Source organism: Corvus cornix, chromosome 2, assembly GCF_000738735.6.
Source record: "Corvus cornix cornix isolate S_Up_H32 chromosome 2, ASM73873v5, whole genome shotgun sequence".
NCBI lineage: Eukaryota > Metazoa > Chordata > Aves > Passeriformes > Corvidae > Corvus > Corvus cornix.
Genome location: NC_046333.1, coordinates 16,300,477 through 16,320,063, shown reverse-complemented (window position 1 = coordinate 16,320,063; position 19,587 = coordinate 16,300,477). Strand labels below are relative to the sequence as shown.

The window sequence follows — 19,587 nt, the reverse complement described above, 5'->3', positions numbered from 1 at the left end:
CTGTTGCAATCTATACCTGCTTCAGGTTTTACACGCCAAATCTCAGCCTCCTTTGTGACTCGACTCCAAGCTGATGGCTTTATGTCAGTGCTGTCTAACAGTGCTGGAAATTAGGGCAGAGCATCAGTGTAGCTCTAAGCTTGAGTATTTCAATGGCTCTCCTCTCATTCAGAGTGGTAGAGAATATATTGCCATGGGTGAGCAGCAAAGTATCCTATTGTGAAAATGTAAGATTAAAAATTGTTTCTTTCTAAGTGGAGGGAGCTATGAGAAGATTTCTTCTATGAAAAAAAAAGCCTGTCTGTATTGTGATTCATGCTGGGTTGAGTCAGCAGTAACAGTTTTGGTGCATAACTGGTTGTTGAACTTGGATTTTTTTCCTTCCAGCCAGACAAGATTTCCCTGTAAAAGGGAAAGTAAATGTCAAAAGCTCTTCAGGTTTCATAATCTAGAAGAAGATGTACCCACTTGCTATAAAATTCTGGTGTTTTATATTTTAGCTGTCTCATTGTAGTTAAGATCTTGTGATGAAAGAACTGGAATCCCTATTTCTCACAGCTCTGTTCTATAAAGACAAGCTACAAAGAAGCAGTGGATAGAGGTGTGGGAGGCTGGGGAAGGACAGCTGTAGGTAGTCCTATCTTGATTGCTGTCAGAAAAGTTCCCAGTGGACACGGACTGGTGTTTGTTTCATGTTTAACTTTGTATAGCAAAAATAATTAATTATAGCCTTTAAGATGCATGGAAAAGACATTTATTTTACCTCTGAGGCTGTGTTTGATACGGGCTTTGTAAAAGGCAGTTCAGATGGTAGGCTTGGAGCAGATGGCAGGAGAACATGATCTTAGTGTTGTTTCACTTTTGTTTGTTTTTTTCTTGTACAGGGCAAAACAATTTTTGATTCGGGCTACAATATGTGACTCAGTAATGTGGCCTTGTGTTGTTTTCAAGCATAATTCAGTTTTCTTTATAGAGTTCTGAGTTCACTGTGCTCGTGTTTTGCATTTTCTGGGACAGAACTCAAGAGTGTAATAATGCTCCTTCCTATTTGCCATGGAAAGTGAAAGTTCCAAATGATGACTGTATCTCTTCTGCACAGAAGAGAGCTTAGCAAGTTTTGCTCCTCCCAGAGGGAAGTAGTACCGAACTTGGGGACATCCTGGATCCTGGAGTAATCTTACTATGCTTGCAAGTTACAATATCTAAGAAGCAGCTGTTGTTCATGTTCATTCTCACATGTTGGCTAAGGTGCTGACAGTAAGCTGGCAAAGCCTGGATCCGTTGGTCTTGCTGCACGTGCACCGCGTAACCAACCTGCATGTGCTTGGTGGCCCTGTGCTCTGGACATCTGGGGGCCTTCGTGGAACTACCTGCTAGTGCTGGGAATGCCTGTGGAGCAGCTGCTGTTCTCCCTGGGCTTCTGTCTGCCAGGAAATCCCAGGAAGGTTGTCTCTACTGCAGAAGGCTGAGGAGCATCAGGGAGGAGGGAAATGCATCCAAGTCAACCCCAAAACTTGGTATCTTTATTTATATGGCACATATTCTGAAAATTCAAGGGAAAAGGTACTGGTGAGATGGATGGAAATGACAAACTCAGTAGATAATATCCATTAGATGCTGGAAAGTGTAAAGGTCTGGGATGACTAGTCAGTAATCCTAAGTACTGTACTTGCAAGTTAATATAAATGTCTGAAAAGTTGCTGTTTTCTGTGTTTGTTCTTATCCACAAGCTATTGTTTTAATGCTTATTAATGGTAAATAAAGGGATTAAATTGTTTTATTAAATACAGTGGCATCTCTTTGGGTGTAACAGCCTGAAAAGCACATAAGCAGAGAGAGGAGTGCTGACAAAACAAGGCTGTAGTCTTTTGGAGTATATTAAAAGAAAAATAAAAATGAGGAGAGGCTTCTTTTTCTGTTATAGTAAAGTTTAGGAAAACTAAACCACAAAAAAAAAAAGGAAAACTATATAGAGGAAGATGTGGCTGCCCCAATATGTGTGTTTAGGGTGTACATTTTTCAGAGACCTTGTACCTAATGCACTTAAATTTAAAAAAAATAAAACCATGGTAGTTAAAGTGATGAATTTTAGATTTTTCAGTCTGTGTTTCTGACAGACTCTTCTAAAATCTCTTTTTATTTGTGATGGGCTCTTGTTTGAGTAGTGTAGAACAGATGTTACAGAGCAGGCTGGGCCCCCGGAAATTTTCTTTGTAGTGTCCTACATTAAAAAGAATGTAAGGAAATGAGGGTATAGAAACTCTTGTTCTAGCTGAAGAGCTTATTGCTCCCAGATGCTTGCATGTACCTCTTGTGTCTCCTGCAGGCACTCCTTGCAGTATTTCAGTGTATCAGTTTCAAAATGAGGTGGGGATTTGTGTAACCACGTGTATTGGAAACAGCAGAACATGGTTGCACAAACTTGGAATTGAAGCAGAGAGCCTACTTGGATCGGTAACAAGCATGAAACATCAAGGGTTGATGGCTAGAAAATAATTATAGTTACCTGATTATCAAAACAATTTTGTACAGTATATAGGTCTCCTGGCGGTTTAACATAAACACAGGCGTGCAGGGAGATCCCTTTACAAGGCGATACAAGTGTAGGTCATGGAAATAATCTTCTAATGGCTAAGATTTTGCTGCTATTGAGCAGATAATAAAGTTAAGGTATTTCATGAAAGCATGTAATTTTTATTAAACAATGAGGGTGTACACAGCTAGCTAAATATTTTATCATGTCTTTCATGTGCTGTTGTAGACTGGCTCCTGATCACTGCTGTTTTCAAAGCATGTGAGAGGCTGTAGTACTTGTATGAGGATGATACTGGGCTAACCATCAGTACAGGTCCAGCAATGCATGTTAATTTTGTATAAGCATTACATGCCTGTTCATAAAACAAAAATACAAGGCATTTGAGAAAAACCTGCTAGGCAAGGTTCTCTTTGCAAAGTGACCTTCAAGCTGGGGCATATCTACAGAGGCATTTAAGCTCTGAACTCCCATCTGGGTAACGAAAACAGCCTCAAAATATGTGGAGAGTTAGAAATCACATACTTCTGAGAAACTTAGCCCCATTATACAGGTCATTGAAAAGAATTGTAGTGCTCCCTTTAAAGAATATATTTAGAATGGCTTTAGAAATCCCTCAATAGAGCTGTAGAGCTGTGACTAGAAAATAAACATCTAGTGAAAGTTTGTAGAGAAGCTGCATGTCTGTTCTTCACATCCTTTCCATCTTGCCTTTTTTTTTTTTTTTTTTTGGTGAAATCGTCTTCCTTTCTATTTCGTCTTCTTACTGTTATACAGCTCCTACTATTTAGCTTTAAAAACTGTCACAAATCTCACAGGTTGATGTTGTATGTAGTGAGATGAAAGTAATAAATGAAGAGGAATTCTATAGTATATAAACTATGGCAACAGAAAGAGCTACTAACATTTTGCATGCAGTTGAAGTGAGTAAATGAAATAAAGGGGTGAGGGGTGGCTGGGTGGGATTAGCACAAACCAAGTAAGGTTTTAAAAGCTTGCTTAACTTGTGTCATTCACATTAAGAATATACATTCCTCACAGAACAGCCATTAACCTACTAACAGGGGATGTAGAAGTCACTGCTACTTGGCTCTGTTTAGTCTTTAACCCTGTCACCCCCAGGATTAGTCATCATATCTGGTTCCTTAGCAGATACTCAGAGCAACGAGGATGGTAGCCAACCTTGGTTTTACCGTGTAGTGAGAGCAGTTGGGGATGGACCTGAGGAGGGATAGCAGTGTAAGGGTTCTGAGGAAAAGCACACAATCAGGCCTGGCCTTTCAAGTGGCCAAACTGTACAGGGTTTTGTTCTTAGAGTCTGCATCAAAGCAATGCCTCTTTATGGTCTTTGGGAGCACTGTTGCTAAGAATGACTTTGTGGAAGAAATATGCTCCTGATGGATTTCAGTTATCCAGGTGTCCTGTGGTGTGATACCATAAATCTGTAACTGTTGATACATTCTCCTAGTTCCTCCTCTTAATTTAAATGTATGTGATATATCACTTAGAAGTTTCCCCAAATGAATAATCTCCTTACTGAAAGTAAGCAAAGAAAAAACATGCTTGAATGTTCAAAGACCTTCCTTTCAAAAAGAAAATAAGTAAATCTTAGGAAAAAGCTTATGGTATAGCTGGGGCTTTTTACAGTAGCTTTGGTAGGCTGAGGAGCTTTACAGTTTTAATTCGCCTTCACAGCTCAGTGTTCCTCCTGGTCTTGTCTTTCCTGTTCACTCCCACGGCTGGGTAGGACGCATGGATGATTGTGTCCCCGCTCCCTTGTTGTTCAAAAGGAAGGGTGATGTGTGCCTTACGGTGCCAAGGGGGCTGTGTCTGTGCCTAATGCTCATGCTGTGAGGACATAACTGTTGCCTTATACTTCTTATGCTGCTACTTCTCAGAAAAACATCTTGAGAACTTGGATTCACAATTAATGAAACACACACATGAGAAAAAAGATGAGAATATGTTGGTATTTCTCTTTTGTGAAACAAATTTCTGTGCCAGTAAGAAGTGTCCTTCAACAAGGAGAAAATGAGCAGGTGCTTATATTCTTGTACTGTACAAGACAGACAATTGCTTTTCCAATTCTCGTTTTACAATAAAGCAGGGTTTTTTTAATCTTCAGATAAGAGATGGGTTAGCAATCCAAAACAGTGATGCAGGGTGCTCACAGAAACATTACCTTGCAATAAAACTCAGGTGAACTTAATATTTAACATACTCATTGTTACTATACAGTAAGTTATTTTACCTTTTTTTCTTTTTTTTTAAGTGCTGTGGATAAGCTTGGAAACTAGAGAAGTGTGGGAAGGCTCTTCATGGGAAGGTTAAAGTAGAAAAAAGCCTTAGCCTTAAATTAACCATGCAGCAGAGAAAGTAGTGAAGCTGATTTGGCAACTCCAGTGTAATTGGATACTATTTTGCTGTTTAATGTTAAGCCTAAATGTAAGAATAAATCTTTCAAGGTTCTGACAAGGGAACGTAGCAATTATGTAAATGAAATGCTGTGGTGACAATGAAAACAGTCAGATTTCAGCCGTGGAGCCAGTAAACTGTGTCTCACAGAACCTCTGTACCTTTATACTCTGTCCTGACATAGGAGGCTTAAATGATCGTCAGGATGTATTTGACTGTAACTTTTTTTACAGGATGTGGGAGAATTGTCCTTTTATATACTTCATATTTTTAAAGAGTCTTTACATTTCAGTTCTTTGTACAGTTACAGTAAATTGTGATCAAAGATATGGAAAACAAGGATTTGGTAGTTACTTAGTCTATTTCAGTATTTGTTTTTTTAAATATTTATGAAAAAAATGCTCAGTGTATATATTAATGTCATCAACTTTTTCACTGAAATCAGAGAACTTATTTCCATGTGTCGTTTGCTAGGTAAAGATCTGTATAAATGTAAGTCTTCTTACCATATTTTGCATCTGCATAAATTACAGCAGATGTGTGGAATATTGTATTTACCTTATTCAGAATTCTGTTGTTCACATAATTGAATAGATTGTTTCAAGATTTGCCTTTGAACTGTGAGCAGTTTTGAAGCATTTCAGCCCAAAAGGGAAATTCTGTTAAAACACTGACTTCTGGGTTTAAAAGAACGTGGCCACATCAGTCCCAGCTGCAGCTGTAACGTAAATACTGTAATAGGCTTGGTCTGAGTCTTCTTCTGGAAGTGGCTGCAGTCTCTTTCCTGTGGGTTGTCTCAGAGTCATTGAGAATATCTGCACCAGCGGTCAGGCACTCAGTGATGGGCCACAAAAGAGAAACGTTAAACCAATTAATAAAGAGCTTACAGAAATAAGCTGCCATTATTTGGTACATCTTCTAATATGGAAATACTTTCCTAGAACTGTGACTGATAGTTTTGGGGGTGGTGGTGTATGTTTGTTTCTTTTAAAATACATCTTTTTTTCTTTGCTTTTTTTCTTAGACCTTAGTAATGTTATGAATTCCACTCCAAATATAAAGGCTGTAAATGGAAAAGCTGAAAGCAGTGATAGCGGAGCAGAATCGGAAGAAGAAGGGCTTCGTGAAGAGGAAGAAAAAGAACTGCAGATAAATGGAAAGGGTAAGTTTTCCAGACCATTGGGTCTCCCAGAGTTATTCTTAGTCACCTAAGTGGTGAAGTATCATGAATGCTGTACTTTTCCAAGAGAATTAGATGCGAGTACATGTGAATGCGTATGTGAAAAATGTCTGTGTTTCAACCTAGGCTGTAAGAATTAAAACTAGTACAAATTTGTAAACTATGCCATATGATTTTTGACTTGCCTAGCAAGTTCTGTCAGAAGGTTACCTAAACATCTATACCCTGCATTGTTTTGGGTTTTGTTGCCAGTGCTTTTTTGTAAGAGCGGTGACTGGCTACATGGCCTGTATGAGTAGAATTGAAAATTATTTTCTTCAGAGAAAATAAAACAGAACTTTCAGTGAGATTCATTCAGAGAGTCCATAAAGAATTGGATGCTGAAATAAGAGCATCTGCTGAAAACCAAATGAAATTGCATACTTAGAATTCTATACCGATGTTCTCCAAGGACATTAGGATTATTATTTCGTTTAGCAGAGAGACGTACTTTGGATTTACTTACTTATGTTTAAAGTATCTGCTCTTTATGCAAATTAAATTTTACATTTATACTTTTTATAAGGACAAGACAATCCACACAAATGGGAATCTAGGAGCATTTACATGTTTTGTTCTGCAGATACATTGTACATACGGTCCATTAGCAAGTTAGGTGCTTGAAGAAATATGTTTTGAGCTATTAGGTGTAGAGCTTTCTCTTTGCAAAGTTTTCTTTTCTTTTACAGATTATAAGAATGTGAAACCTGAATCAGCAGCTGCTAAGGATTTGGAAAGTATTGTTAGTAATGGCTGTTATAAGGACAGCTTTATCCCAGATATGCAAAATGGCATCCAGACCAAATCTGCCTTGAATGGCTTGAACCCAGAGGAAGAAACAAATAAAATGGAGCCAAGCCTAGAAATAGCTCATAATGCTGCTCACCAAGGTATTGTCCTTCCAAGACCATGTTTTCATTTGCATATGTTTTTCATGAAATACATTCTTTTTCTGAAAGCTTAATCCCAGGATTCAGAGAGTAGCAATGGTGTCTTTCAGTTGCAAAAACCTGAAGACAGAATACTAAAAAAAAAACCCAACTAATTCCAGTTTAAAATAAAGCTTTTTTTTTTTACTATGTCCTACAGAAAGAGAGATGCATTCAGAGACAGAGAGGCCCAAGCCTACAAAAATAGAATTGTTTTCTTGTAATATCATTATGTTACCTATGCAAATACTATTTGCCTTTGAAAGTGAATTTGTAGTAAAACAAAAATCACTTTTATCTGATCTATCATTCTGAAAGGCTGAACATTTTATAAATGCCAGTTTGTTGAAACTGGGATCTGAATATATACTTTTAATACTAATGTAACTTTAGGCAAAACTACTTTATACTGAGCTTAGGAAGGAGATGGTAATGAAAAAGGCAAAATTAAAATTTATAATGCAGAAAAGTCAGTATGAGGTATAGTTTTCCCACAGTAAAGGTTTTATGTAATTCCTAAATTAATATAACATCTTTATTCAGAATCTAAGTTTAGGATGACAGTCGTAGATAGACAGGTCATTAACTGATGCTCACCTACACATTTTAACTCATTGCACTAGTCTTTGCCAGGGTTGGCTCAACTGACTCACATTTACAAAGCAGGTGTGCTATCCCCCCTTCCCTGCAGGTGCAAGTGAAGAGAATACTGAAGAGATCTCAGCAGCTCAGCATTTAACCAGTGATTCAGACAGTGAAGTTTATTGTGACTCTATGGAGCAGCTTGGACTAGAAGAGGTAGGGGTTTAGTATTCCTGGGTGCATTTTGAAGCTGGTATGCTGCTTATTTTTTAATAGGTTCCTCTCCATCAGGTGAACATGGACATGCAGAGGTGAATGATGTGGCTCATGCATGCTGTCCTTCTGTTTGAACTATTTGTCAGCATTTTACAACCTGGTTACTGCTGATCTAAAAGCCTTGAAGCCCTCAGAGAATTTATGTGAGGAGAAGGCTTCAAAAACAACAGTATAAAGAAACAATTGTTAAAAAAGGAAGAACAGTACAAAGAAACTAAGGTCTGTGCCCACAAATTAATTTATGGTCTCATAACATGTGTAGGGACCAAAATTCAGCTATTTTTAAGAAACGGGAAGTATCTTTGTAACAATTCACTTTTTGCTTGCTTTTTTTATGCCCTGATGAATTCTGCATTTGTTTCTTAGAATAAATAAAGAATAAGCATTAGCAGGTGGCCTGTAGACCAGTGCCTGCAAGTAGCCTAGGTCTAAAGTGGGAGATAACAAGGACTTCTGTGTTCTCTTGTATTCTCTTCAGTCATAATGTACATCTCTGACTTTCCTATAAAAGGTGAGCACCAACTGTGCTGCCGTAGTTTTGACTGGATTTGTGCTCCTGCTCATTACTACTCATAACTGTAGCCTTAGGTGGCTTACTGGTCTAGACCGCCTTCAGAGGCCCAGGTCAAGTGTGGGCTTTGTAGATTGTACTCAGATACCTTGTTTCCTAATTCTAGAGAGGAATATGTGAATGGGGCCTGGGATCAGAAAAGCCAGTAAGCACTCAAATATTGCATCATTCTCTTGTCTAGCTTCTCCCTGAGTATGTAGGGAATTAATTTTAACAAATCAAAATTTTGCCCAGTAATGAAGCATGCTGGGAAATGTAATTTGAGAGAAGTGCTGCAAGCTGTCTTATCTAGCTGATTTCCCAATCTTGTGTATTGTTCAAGCTTGTTTGAGATTCTTTAATTGAAGTGGGTGGATAATTTGTCAGTTTCCCAACCTGCATGAGGAAAGTTCTAGTTTTGCACAAAATAACAAATGTTTAGGTATATGTAAATAAATACACAAGTAGAACTACAGGTGAATGAACTCAAACTAGAAGAGGTTCATTTAAAGAAATAAATACAGCTGTTTCTTGGAAAAAAAGTGGCAAGCACTCTGCCCTTCAGTTCTGATGATCCAGAACTGCTGTTTGACAAATCTGGGCAGCAGTTTCCATTTCTCTGGCCATCCTTTTGGTTATTTTGGCCTCTCCATGAAAGTATTTTTTGGCTAACTGAGGTCCCGAGTCTGCTTCAGCATATCCTTGTGCAAGGGCCTGTCCTTGCCCTATGTCAAGGGCTGATAGAACCACCCACCATAAGACAGTCCTGGTGCAGAACCTGAACAGCCCCTGTGTCATCCTTTTTTAATGTCCTCCTCCAGTACCACCAGTTTTGAGTGAGAAGTCGATAGAATACTCTGCCTTTCCTTCGTGTGGTACAGGGTGCCGCCAAGCTGTTTTGAGCAGGCTGATGATAAAGCAGCGTGCTCTTTTTGCTGTGAGTACAAACTGCCTACCAAAGGTTGCTGACAGCATGGGCCTTCTGACTGTGGGTCCCAAATTCAAGTGAAGAGACTGTTTTACTGTCTAGGTAGCAAAGCCAGTTTTACAGGGAAAACTGAATGGTTTTAGACCTTAATGTTCTATTTTAGTAATTATTGAGTATTAGTGTATGTTGGAAATGTCTAAAGAAATTCCTGTGGCATCACTGTTGTGAGATTTGCCTGAAATGCCTTCTCAATTTGGAAATGACATTTAGACAATAGTAAGTATATTCTACAGGAAAACAACTGCTGCCCTCAAAAGAAAAGTCTTAATTCTGGGCAAAGTATTTTCTTAATGTGAAAGTAAAGATGATATTTTTTCCTTTTTAATGTTTAACTGTCATATTTTACAGAATTTAATTACTTGCTAATGTTAATTTGTAGCCCTTGGAGATCATCACATCAGCTAAAGGATCTTTAAAGCATTCATCCCATTTCTTGGATGTAGATCACAGTCTTCTGTTAGAAAATACGGATTTTCCAAGGCACACTTGCATGACTTATGGGAATCTCCAACCTGGAAATACTGGAGAGGGAGTAGCTGAAGAACAAGGTGAAGTCAAATGTGGAGGAGAAGATGGAAAAGCCAGTAATGGGGGTCCTCACAAGGAGAAAAAAGGTGGAGAAAAATCAGATTTCTACAATGTCAGAAGAGGGAGAGGTACTGTGACCCTGCATTTGTGTTCCCCACTCTCCTCACTGCCATAAGTTACTGGTGCCTGAGAAGCACCTGTCAACACGGTCCAGTGGGACAGTCATGTGTATAGTGCTTCTGCTCTTCACAATAAAAATAGATGACAGAATGCTAATACAGTGGGTAACTTATACTCCAGCTGCTGCTTATGGCACCTAGGTTTTTAGAGATGTAACCCTCAAAACCAGTCTGTGCCTGAGAAGAGTTTCTTTAGAAGTTACGTATTTATTGTTAAATACATAGGCATTTATAGCTCTGTGGTGGTTTATCTGAAACCATGGAATGCCTTGGAAAGGTATCAGTGACACATTGTTTTGTATGTAATTGGACTGTTAGCCACACCTTTGAGTGATCCTGATACTATCCATTATGATTCTTAAAACTTAATGATTCTTAATCCCATAATAGCCCAGATGTTCAATTTATGTTGAACCTCTGCGCTTTTTAATTCCGTAATACTTCTAATACTGTCACCTACAAGAAGCACCGTATTCCAGTGGCATGATCTGTAAAGTCAAGGATAAAATTAGTTTATCTTGTACTTACAAAAAAAAAAGGCAGAAAGTATTTTATTTATATATAGCATGTCTTTTTGTATAGCACCTATAAGTAATCGGATGGAAAAATTAAAAAGAAAATCCAGATAAAACATTTCTGTTGAAAACTATTATAAAGAACATACTATAGTTAACCATCTCCTCTCCTCTCGTTTTACTGAAGTTTGCTACTTACAGGCAGAAACATGACAGGCTAGTGGTAGTTGTATCTAGTTTAAGCAAGTATTGTAGATTTCAAATAATTACCTTATCACTGTATTCCAGAGATCTTTGTTTTCCAGCTGGACACTTTGCCAAACTTAAAACACATACTAAGACAGATCTTACTTTTTGCTAGGGCAGAATTTACTACTGAACTTGACTGGTTGTGAATTAACAGCTTTTTCTAAATGTTTTTGCAGTTCTAGGAATTTGAGTTGTTCTAGGAATTTGTCACACTGAGGCTGTAGGGAAACATCTCAGATGACATTTCAGTGACCACCCAGTGCTGCTGAACTGTCTGAATATAGCCTGTGACGAGGAGTACCACACTCCAGGGTGAAAATTGAGGGAGGAAATTGAACTGTTAAACATTTTCAGTAGAGTCATAGCCCATTCTGTGTTTTTTGTTTCTGTTTTTCCCCCCTCAAAACAGGACATAGGCTTCAGCCTTTAGGACATGGTTCCCAGGGTGGCCAGATGGGCAGTGGAGGGGATGGTGAGCGCTGGGGCTCCGACAGAGGTCCCCAGGGAAGCCTCAATGAGCAGATTGCAGTAGTGCTGATGCGGCTGCAGGAGGACATGCAGAATGTCCTGCAGAGGCTGCATATGCTGGAGGCTGTTGCAGCATCACAGGTACTATTCTTTGGAGTTACTTGATCACCTTTTACTAAATGTCTTTGGATATTTGTGTGCTTTTTCAGATTAAAATTTCAGACAATATTTTCTTAAACTGTAAAGACATTTCAGTTATATTCTGTAGCTGAGTCCAAGTGAAAATTTCCTATTGGTACTTACTCTCAGGAGCACAATTCAGGACTCTGGTACATGTGAGCAAAACCATGCATTTTCACCTAGAAATTAACCATATGTTATTTCACTGATTCTGATCAGACTAATCTTAGCCATAGTTACTGATACACATTACACAGTTTCTATATGGAGACTCCGTAGTTAATGTTAGTAGTACATGATCCCAGAGAATTCAGAGTATTTTCAGAGAAAGTGAGAAATTATCTTCATCTTTCAGATGGTAGATGTTTGCAGGCAGAACTTCAGATTCCATTTTTCAGTTAGCAAAAGACTTGATTGTTCATAGCTTTCTTTCCTCGTGAAGTAATCCAGCTTTATTGGAATTGTACATCATGTCCTCATGCAGCCAATAGAGCTCTTAAGCAAGTGTGGATGTGGATTGATACAGTGTTTCTTTTTCCTTCTGTTTCAATAGAAATACTGTATTCTTCGGGAGAATAGAACATGTTGTGAATATAGTTGAACCAGCAACCTGAAAATGTTTGGTTTTGTTTGACTTGCTGATATATTTCGATCTCCATGAGAATGAGCAAGCTGTACAAGCACTATCCTATGGGATGCACATGTTCCAAATCTAAGGCAGCCATGGAAAAGGACTTATTAAAACTATAATTTTGCTGCATCACAGATACTCAAGAATCTAATGTTTGGTTAAATACAGATTGATTTTCTTTCTTTGCCTGAGCAATGTGTGAAGAAAGAGTAAAAGATTCTTCCCCAGCAGTTCATGCTGTGCTTGCTGTCCTTATGTAAGGAGAAGCAGAAGCTTCTGTTTCACGCTTACATAAATTAAGAAAGACCTAGAAAACCAGCTGCTTTGCTTCTGTGGTAGCACCACAACAGTGTATGGGAATAGTCTTGGAAAGTTTCTTGTACTTCCATTTTCAGGATTGCCTGGAAGACATGGAACAGAGTATTCTCTTTCCTTTACGGTGTTAGACATGGCTGTAGCTGTAGCCTAGGGCAAACTAAAACAGTGCTTTTGACCTTAGTATAGACTGGTGTTGAGACATGCAGTCATCCAAATTAAGCTGCTGGGATTTCTGCTCTGGGTTGGAACTGGGACTAGACCAGAGTTGAGAAAGTTGTAATGACAAATTGGGCAGGGGAGCCTTCAAAAGCTGTAAAAGAGGTCCAGTAGGAGACACTGATTAATTTTCTAAGACACAGAGATGTGATAAAATTACTATAAAGAGTAGTGGAAACATGAGAGGTAAGTTAGCAGCAATGTGGGATCGCATGGGGGTGGTTCTGTGCATTAAACTGTGATATATACAGATTGCAAAGCCATCACAAGATGAAAAACCTCATATTCTTGTTTTGTGAAGCAGAAGAATTTTAATTGCAATTTCCTTTTTTATACTTACCAGCATTTGTTTGTATTTAAAGGCAAAACCTGCAACACTACAGTCAAACTACCAGCCCGCCTCCTCTGTCAAGGTAAAATACTGTTTTTATGATCTGTAAAAAGTGTGAACTGTGAAAAAAGATGAGTTTTTTATCTCTAGCTCTTGGTACATGCTTTTTGTATTGTCTCTTCCTTGACTAGGAGATAAAAAATAATCTGTCTAAGGAAATTACTTGATAGAGTAATCTTTTCTTCTTGTCTTACTATTATTTTCTGCTTTGGTACTATAGCATTTGAAGTGATGGAAATACACAGGTGGTATTCAATATGTGCACATAGATGGCTGACTGGAATTTTTTTCTATTTTCCTTAGAAACCATCATGGTGGCCCTTTGAAATTTCTCCTGGTATTTTAGCTTTTGCTATTGTATGGCCATTTATTGCCCAGTGGTTGGTACATGTGTATCTCCAAAGAAAGCGAAGGTAAAGAAGTGCATTCAATAGAACACATACACTGTGTGTCACTTGTTTAAACCAATAGGTAGTATTACCATGTTATTTAGACAGGACATAAAATTCTTTGCCTTCCAAGTTTGTCAATATAAGAAAGTATTGGTTAATTTGCCTTTATATGTAATATGCTTTATATGTGGCAATTTATGTTTAAATCTGTGAAATGGGATGCTGGATGAATAATTTCGAGCATACACAAGTGGAGTGAGGCTGGATAGCTTGGAAGCATCTCCATGATCCTCTCACTTCTCATATCCTCTTGAGCTATTTTCGCTGCTTCTAGACTCCCTATTCCCCTTGTGCCATGAGAATTGTTTTCCTATCACATCCTTTGTAGAGTGCCATCTGTCACCTATATTTACAATCTACTAGCACCTTACTATTATATTTTTGTAACATCTACCTTGACTTCCTTCAGCTGAAGGACAGTTGTACTCTGGTCTTGCCTTTTCTTAGCTCTTTAAGCATCAGATCAAGTGAGTGTTGTCTAGTTGCTGTCTGCTTACTTCAGCCTCATACCTGATTTTGTTAGCTTAGTATGCTCTTGGCTTTTACATTTTTTTCCTCTGTCAGTCTGCAGAGAGTTTGCATGTGTGTGGATCCTGGGAGAATTAGCTGAATTTGTTCTAGCTTTTTAATGTTTGCTAGTTTTTATGGTATAGTTTTGTCTCCTGTGGTAAACCACAGGAACAGAGTGGTTGAGGTTGAAAGGGGGCTCTGCAGGTCATCTGGTCCAACATCCCTGCTTAGCCAGTTGCCAGTTGCCCAGGACTGTGTACAGGTAGGTTTTGAATAGCTCCAAGGAGGGAGGCTCCACCACCTCCCTGGGCAACCTGTGCCAGTGTTTCTCTCTCCTCAGAAATGCTCCAGTCCTTTAATGTGGCCCTTTGTTGGACTCTCTCCAGCTTGTCCATGTCTCTCATGTAGCCAGAAGCAGACAGAGCACTCCAAGTGTGGCCTCTCCAGTGCTGAGTAGAGAGGAAGGATCACCTCCCTCACCCTGTTGGAAGGGATAATGCAGCCCATAAAACCATGGGCCTTTGCTGCAAAGGCACATTGCTGGCTCATGTTTACATGGGGTCCACCAGCATGCCCAGATCCTTTTATTGTCTAGCTGCCTCCCAGCTGGGCAGGCCCCAGCACATACTGGTGGCTGGAGTTGTTTCTCCAAGCAGTGCTGGGCTCAGCACTTCCCCTTGTTGTACTCCATGAGGTTCCTGTCAGGCCATTTTTCCAGCCAGTTGTGGTCCCTCTGGATGGCAGCACCAGCCTCTGGTGTATCAGCCACTCCCAGTTTTAATCTGCAGTTTTGCTGAGGATGCACTCTGCCCCATCATCCAGGCCATTGTTAAAGGTGTTAAACAGGACTGGCCCCAGTGGGGACCCCTGGCATTCACCACTAATTACTGGCATCCAACTACACTCCTGTCGCTGATCACCACTCTTTGGGCCCAGCCCATGGCTTTGTAAACAACACAGCACCCACAAAGGCTGCAAATCTGCCAGGGAGTTCCCCAGGCTCAGAGCTGTCAGCAGCAGCAGCACTGGTGTTGCTGCACTGTGATGAAACCAGAGATTGCACTACTAAGGCTTTCAGGCAGTTACACACATTTTGCTTATTCTTTGCACTAGCAAGTGGAAATTTCCCCTTGTCAGCAAGGACAAAGTTGGGTTTTTATAAAACAAAACATTTTTTTTAGTATTTTACGTGAAGCTTCTATGAACTTCAGTGTTCTGGTAATTGCTCTTGCATGGCTGTGTTTTCTCTCTCTCTCTGAACAGTGCTGTTCTTGAAAACCTTTTTTGATCATCTGTTCTGATCTCTGTAGCACTCTCAATCCAAGCACTCTCAATCCAGTCACAGGTTCAGTCAGAAATCAGTTTTTAGAAAAGCATCCTTTCCAGCAATTTTTCTAGTATTTTCTCATAGTGATTCAGAGCTTTGATGAATAAATACATGGTACACTATTAAAAAAAAAAAAAAAAAGCCCTAGGGTATATTACTGTGTCCTGCAGCCATAGGGAGGAGGAGAGAAGATCCAGCAGGCAGGAATTGTGCAGCAAGATTGATTTATTTAATTATTTTACAAACTCTTGACTTTTTTCTTCATAGTCTAATTGGACAAAGGATCAGCCACCCCTTGGGGTGATTGGCTAAAATCCTAAAACATCCATTGTCAAAATAGTTTTCTACTATACCATAAACAAGACTTTTCAAGGCTGCAGGTGTTTCATTGTTTACATAACTCTGCTGCCTCTTCTGTGAGAGAGAAAAGTCTCTCACGGGCTTAGAAAACAGCAAGAAAATCCTTGCTAGCAGCATTTTTGTATCCACAGTACACTACTTTTAGTTTGGATTTGTCTAGCTTCAGTTTTCATCCATTAGATTTTCCTGTATCTTTATGTCGCTGACAAAGAGCTTGTGATGTGTTTTTCCATGGGTACTTTTTTGCTATCACCAGGTCATCTCATAATCTCTTGCTTAAACAAAACAAATGGAGCAACTGGAATCTCATTTTAAAATTGTTTTCCAGTCTTAGGATGATTCTTGTGCCTCTTTCCCAAACACTTCAGTTTTCCAACATTCTTTTTGAGTTCTGGACACCAGTATTTGTACCAGTGGTAAAACCAGTGCCAGTGTGAAACACAGAAATATAGCCCCATGTTTTGTTTACTCATTCATGGATTGTTTTGAGATGAACTTCAAGAACAGAAACAACTAAAGAATCTTCTGTGTTCTTCAGCTTTTCTGTCTGTTTCTGAAGAAGTCTACTCATAGCCAGAATTTAAGGACTATGTGCTTCTGCAGCACGTTTCTGCCTGGAGTTCTAGCTCCTTTAGCAATGCGTAGGAAGCTGATCAAGTACACTCAGTGAGAAAATGGAATTGCAAAATGAGTCTTGCTCTCCTGTCCCGTGGCCAGTTTCAGTTTGTGCTCGGTTAAGGTGTGCAAGCTCTTAGGCAACAGCTGTTCACAGTGCCTGCACTGACCGTGTCTGTACTTTTTGTTTTAAACTACATGAACTGTCCCTGCAGCAGAAACCATGAGTCTCTGCTACCATGCAAACTTCTCTCATGCTGCAGCTGTGGAGCCATGAATTCTAAACTCTTTTGCACAGTGAAGCAAATTCCGTGTAACGGGTGGAGGGACAGCCTTCTGTAACCAAGAGCTTTGTGTTTAGCTCTTGTCCCTGGACAAAGGTAGCTCAGCTCCCTCTGAACTCCCCACTCTACAGCATCTCTTAACCTGTCCCCTCTTCCTTTATGGGAAACTTAATGCTGAAAATCTGGGTATTCATACTGGGGCCTTCACTGAAGAAGGCTTGAAAACCTGAGTCCTGAGGGCCCTAAACCCAGATAGAAATATATTTTTATAGTAATAAAAGTTGTCTAGATTCAGGGCATGATTTTAGAACCCACTAACCGTAAATTTTTTGAAGTCCTGGGGAAAACAGCTCTTAAGTGCTGCTCTGCTGAGCCAGCACACATGGGGTCAGGGATTGTTCTGAGGAATTCCATCTGCAGTTCCAAATTCTTAGTGAATTTTCTACTCCTTGGTGTAAGAGGGCAAATTTTCAGGTATCTTGAAGCTGTGTTGTGTTTTATTGAAATGGAGACCTTTCACATGTGACCTTAATTGACTGGTTTGTTTAGACAAATGAAAAATCATGTCATATTTGAAGGTATATTAAACTAACTTATTTGTTTCCTCTTCTAGAAAACTGAACTGAGAATTCGTGACTATGCTTAAGGACTTCTAGAAGATGGCCCTGGAAAGCAAAGGAAGTATGAATTCTCATAGAATCTCAGAATTTGGGATGATCTTCCTTATATTACAGTAATATTTTGTACTACCTTTGAGCTAAACGTTTAAGGACTAATATTATTGAAACTTGAATGATTCACAGCTCCTAGGTTACAAATAAATTTAATAATTCCATCCTCAAAACCATATGAACAATAATTATTTTGGAATGTGCTTGTGGATAGGGCTTCAGTAATTACTGGCCTTGCTGATGTCAGTTGATGAAGAGAATAACATCTTTGTAAAAGAGTAAGTCAAAAACATGTAAAGCTGTCACCTTAACATTGAAATAATTTTACAGTCCCAAGATCCCTGCCTGTTTTTCCATAGGGTTACATATTACCAGGTGAAAGCTCTAATAAAGCATAAATTCAATGCATTATAAGCTGTTGGAAAAATACAATATTGCTCTGAGGAATTCAACTTGTTATTTTTGCTGCTAAATCAGTGTGGGGCAATTTCCATATATATTGGTCTGAAATGAAGTTGAATCCTTCACTTATCCTGTAAAATTGTAAAGGAGATTTGGGAATTTGTATATATCCTGAAAGTTAGAGCCATTAATAACGGGGACTGTCAAATACAAGTTTGGAAACAGCGTGTGGTACAAGGGATCCATGCAAAGAGGCTGCACCTTATCTTTTTAACTTTCATAATTGTATTCTTGTTGACAACAGCTTATTTTAACTGAAATGCATAGTTTAGGCACAAGGTGCTTTAAAATGAGATGAAAACTAGCTCTGTAAGTCTAGCTCTAAGCCTCTAAAGAGCTCAGTGCTGTAAGAAAACTGTAAGTTTTCTGTTGGCAGTTTACGTTAAAATAAATTAAGATTTAATCTGTTGTGGATTTTCGCCAAGTCACATCATGAAACATATCAATTCTGGTATGTCTCTCTTATCCTTCTACTTCCGATCAAAAAAACCTTTTCAGCTAATTTTGGAGCTGATTTTTTTTCCCCACAGAGTATTTATTAACCCATATACAGATAGAGGAACAACATCATGAAATTTGCTTGACTAAAGCATGCTTTACACTTAATTTTAAAATAAATTATAAGGTGTCTAAATCTCTGGAAAATGCAAATGCACTAAAATTAGATTTGACAGAAAACTTACAGTTTGCTATGAAGAATTGTATCACAACATAATCCATGGTTAAGCTCTAAATCTTCAGAAATTTCACCACTATTGATGTGCTTTCATTTTCCACCTGGACTACATCGTATAAATAATTTTTAAGGAAAGTTTTTTTGGTCCTTCCTGAAAATTTTTTATAGTTTGGAAAACATTTTTCATACAAGCTACACTGTATAAAAATGTAATCACAGAATTTAATGTTGGTTTTACCAGAGAAATTTTAATCTTGTTTTTTAGTTACGTGCAGATTTTTTTAGTTACTTTTCCCCTCTTCTGGTTTTCTTATTGTAAAGCTGAATTAAAAAATAAAATAGTTGTAAGCTCTTTCAAGACTTCTGTAACAAGCAGATGGTTTCATGTGCCAGAGATGAGTTTTGGCATGAGATGTACTGAAAACTCAGGTTTGAACAAAGCTTATCCTGGAAGGGAAGTTCCGCTGGGACCTGAAGCCATTGTGCCTGAGCTTAAAATCCTTAAAGTGATTGATTTCTTATCATAAGGGATAGAAATCACACAGGAAGGATGCTTGAGCTTGAAGGTCACATGAAAACCCCAGCCTCCTGAAGCAGCATGTCTTCTGCCAGGACAAAACACCCTGGAGTGCCTCCCCAGCTCAGAACGGTGTCACCTGTAGGAGTCCAGCTCTTAGAGAGGGGACAGACATTCCCAAAGGTACCTAATTGTTAATTTCCCCCTGAAATAAATATAGGCTTGTACTATTCTTGTTATTTATTGATGTTTCAATAAATCACTCCCTTAATATTTTGTATTTTATCTTGAACTTAATATTTACTAAATGCTCTACATCAGATGCTGTGACTGTACAGAAGAGCCTGGTGGCTGTACCATGAAGAATCAGTCTCAACCTGAAAGTTGTAATACAAAACAACATCACTTGAGTAACAATTCACTTGTAACTCAGAACTGGGCCTATCTCAAACTCACCATAATTTGAACAGGTTCCTATTTAGCTGGTATTTCAGCCTAAAGGTAAGGAAAACTGATTTTTATTTTTTTTAATCATTTGCCCAGGTG

At 38.8% G+C, this 19,587-nt stretch overlaps 1 protein-coding gene across 3 annotated transcripts in view; it reads left to right on the top strand.

Moving 5' to 3' along the window:
- The window catches only part of ACBD5 (acyl-CoA binding domain containing 5), a 30,644-nt gene extending 11,318 nt beyond the window's left edge, over positions 1-19,326 (top strand). For 2 of the 3 annotated variants that reach the window (XM_039548426.1, XM_039548427.1), the window contains 8 exons: positions 5,973-6,110; positions 6,857-7,057; positions 7,788-7,894; positions 9,872-10,148; positions 11,373-11,572; positions 13,139-13,189; positions 13,471-13,580; positions 17,329-19,326. In XM_039548426.1, the coding sequence (XP_039404360.1) occupies positions 5,973-6,110; positions 6,857-7,057; positions 7,788-7,894; positions 9,872-10,148; positions 11,373-11,572; positions 13,139-13,189; positions 13,471-13,580; positions 17,329-17,341 (1,097 nt within the window). In that variant the 3' untranslated portion in view covers positions 17,342-19,326. The remainder of the gene's footprint in view (positions 1-5,972; positions 6,111-6,856; positions 7,058-7,787; positions 7,895-9,871; positions 10,149-11,372; positions 11,573-13,138; positions 13,190-13,470; positions 13,581-17,328) is intronic. The other variant, XM_039548428.1, reaches the window with a different exon arrangement.
- Positions 19,327-19,587: the final 261 nt, after the last annotated feature.